Source organism: Verticillium alfalfae, genomic scaffold (genome assembly GCF_000150825.1).
Source record: "Verticillium alfalfae VaMs.102 supercont1.1 genomic scaffold, whole genome shotgun sequence".
Lineage (NCBI taxonomy): Eukaryota > Fungi > Ascomycota > Sordariomycetes > Glomerellales > Plectosphaerellaceae > Verticillium > Verticillium alfalfae.
Genome location: NW_003315038.1, coordinates 4,014,683 through 4,017,768, shown reverse-complemented (window position 1 = coordinate 4,017,768; position 3,086 = coordinate 4,014,683). Strand labels below are relative to the sequence as shown.

The 3,086-nt window shown below is 67.8% G+C and overlaps 1 protein-coding gene across 1 annotated transcript in view; it reads left to right on the top strand.

Annotated features, from left to right (window-relative positions):
* Window positions 1-92: 92 nt before the first annotated feature.
* The window catches only part of VDBG_01222 (glycosyl transferase), a gene marked incomplete at both ends in the record, with an annotated part of 4,886 nt that continues 1,892 nt past the window's right edge, over window positions 93-3,086 (top strand). Inside the window, 3 exons of the mRNA XM_003009493.1 lie at window positions 93-1,148; window positions 1,424-1,602; window positions 1,667-3,005. Coding sequence (XP_003009539.1) covers window positions 93-1,148; window positions 1,424-1,602; window positions 1,667-3,005 — 2,574 coding nt within the window. The remainder of the gene's footprint in view (window positions 1,149-1,423; window positions 1,603-1,666; window positions 3,006-3,086) is intronic.

The following is a 3,086-nucleotide window of genomic DNA, read 5'->3' as shown; positions in this document are numbered from 1 at the left end:
ACTGAGCGCCCGCCGTCCCTACCCGAGCATCTACACGAAACCGCGCCCGCTACGGCTTCTGCTTCGCCATCATCTACTTCTGCCTCGGCGCCATGACCCTTGACACGGCCCTCTACAAGTACTGGGGCGTCCGCGACAAGCTGTCCGAGGAGAAGCTGCGCGACCTCGAGCACGCCAAGCGCGTGGCCGAGGAGGCCGAGCGCCAGCGCAAGGCGGCCCTCGGCAAGGCCTGGGTCGACATCATGGGCAAGCTGCTCGTCGTCTTCGGCTTCGCCACCCTCTTCATGTGGCTGCTCGTCGACAGCAAGGAGACGACCATCCTCTACTACTGCTACATCTTCGGCTACACCTGCGCCCTCATCTTCCAGTTCAACCGGTGCTTCACCACCAACGTGCGCGTCCACGTCACCATCATCATCTGCTCGGCCCTCGTCGGCTTCGTCCTCGGCTGCCTGCTCCACGCTCTGCCCCAGACGGCCAAGTTCCTCTACACCGACGTCCTCTGCCAGAACCTGGCCGGCGCCCTCGCCGCCGCCGGCACGTCGCTCTTCACCTGGAAGGACTGGACGGCGGCGCCCGTGCTGGCGGCGTCGCGCGGCAGCGGCGGCCGCGACGCCTACGACGAGCCGACCGTCACCTTCCAGCGCCACATGATGGCGAGCCTCGACGAGCAGGCCGCGCCGACGCTGTTCAAGGGCGACCTCCCCGCGAGCTTCACCCAGGCGACCGTCAACTTTGAGGACGGCACTGGCCTCGCCAAGAAGATGCATGAGGTGCTGCAGCTGACGGTCGCCGAGCCCAACGAGACGGCGCGCGATGCGCCGTGTTCGGCCGACCTGCTCGAGACGGCCCTCGAGATGTGGACGTCCGGGCGCCTGACGGCCGCCGTCCTCAGCCGACAGCACTTCAGCGATGCCGGTCTCGAGGACTGCCACTCGCTGAGCTACAGCGACCGCGGTGTCCTCCACGTCGCCGTCTGCTTCACCGGCGAGACGGAGCGCCGCCTGCCCTCGTGGCAGCCCCTGCTGGCCAGCGTCGTCTGCGAGGCTCTCCTTTACCACGTCGCCGCCACGGAGCTTCGTCTCCCCACGGCCCAGGCCGTCCAGACCGAGCACATGCTCCACGGCACGACGGCGCTGTCGAAAGCGGTTCGAGTCGGAGCTGTGGCCCGAGCACGCGTCGAGCCTCCTTCCGCCTCGCACGCAAGACCAAGATGAACCTCATGGAGCACCTCTGCCTCGGGCGTCGATGTTCGACGCGCAGTGGGAGGCCATGCCGCCTTCTGCGGCGCGAGGGCCATCCTCGACCGCATCGACGGCGAAGCCGACCGTCATGTCCTCGGAGCTCGTCCTCTGGGCGGCGGCCCACAAACGTCCACCTCCAGACGGCCGACTTCCACGTCGCCCTGACCCTCCGGCTCCAGGCCGCGTGCCGCGACCGCCTCGACCAGATGATCCTGCTGCCCTCGCAGGACCTCGTCCTCGCCGCCCAAGACGCGCCCGCCGAGCTGTACCCCGTCGTCATCCGCCGCGGCAAGAACCATCGCGGCCTCGTCCAGACCATCTGGCGCGGCTTCGTGCGCGTGCCGGCGCTCGTCGTCAAGTGGATCGCCATCATCTCGGGCGCCGGCTCCAACATGGAGCGCGAGCTCTTCTACTGCCTGCAGGAACGTGCGCTTCCGGGGCCCCCTGCTGCGCGTCATCCTGCTCATCCTCAAGGCCTGCTGGCTGCTCAAGAACCTCTGGGTCTACTGGCTCATCGTCTACCACCGCCCCACGCTCGTCAAGCTGACGAGGCTCGCGAAGAAGGGCGCCCGCCGCAAGATTGTCAAGAACACCATCGTCGTCGAGCTCACGCGCGCCTTCCAGACGGGCTTCGCTTCGGCCGGCGACGACGACGACGAAGGCATGTCGCTCGCCGTCTACAACGGCCAGCTCACCGAGGTGCCCGACAAAGGCGTGCCGCTGTTCACGACCAAGTACGACGCCAAGTACCGCCTCGTCAGCCGCCACGACACGGGTGCCGGCACGGCGACGTACCACTACGACCCGGCGAGCAGCGCGCGCCGGCCCGAAACCAAGGAGCACGTCCACAAGGACTACCACAGCGTCGGCTACTACGACAAGCACGGCCGCATCGTCCGCGGCACCGTGACCGTCGACGGCGTCGACTTTGCCTTTCAGTACTTCTACAAGTCGAGCCCCAAGGGCAGCGCCGCCATGCTCCACGCACGCTTCCGCCTCGCCGGCACCGGCGACTCGCTGTCCATCTACTGGGGCACGCCCGTCGACCGCAACGACATGACTTGGGTGCCGTCCAAGTTCATCGGCCTCATCGTCAAGAAGATCGCCGGCCGCACCTACACGACCGAGTACGACTACTCGCACCGCCGCGACCCCGTCATCACGACCTTCCTCGAGGAGGACGACGGCCGCCGCACCGCCCTGACGCACACGCCGGCGCTCTTCGCCAACGAGGCCGTGCTGCTGGCGCTGCCCAAGGACCACGCCTTCGACTCGGACGACCTGCTCGTCTACCACAGCCCGCTGCAGATCCGCCAGATGCTCCGCTGCGCCCGGAACAAGAGGCCCAGCCTGCTGTCGCGTCTCAACCCCCTGCGCTGGCTCGGCCGGTGGAACGTCCGCGTCTACAAGCCCGTGCCGACGTGGCGCATCCGCACCGAGCTCTGGGGCCAGTGGCTCAAGACAAACGACCTCGACGCCGTCACGGCCTGCTGGGTCGACGAGCTCGTGCTGCGCGAGGAGCCCCTGCTCAAGGCCTACTGGCGCGCGCGCGACAGCGGCCGCCTCGAGGAGGCGCTGCGCGTACTCGACGCCAACGTCGACCAGATCGTCTCGGCCATCGACATCGAGACGGACGTGTCCGAGGTGACGCTGCTGTCGATCAAGACGGCCGACCTCTACGTCATGGGCCTCGGCAAGGACGCCAACCCCGTGACGACGCGCCCGCAGGACTGCTACAGCGACACCAAGGACCGCATCTCGGTCATCTTCAACGACATTGGCTGCTGGCCCATGGCGCCCGGCGCGTGTCCAACTGCCGGCGCGATCTCGTCAACGGCCACA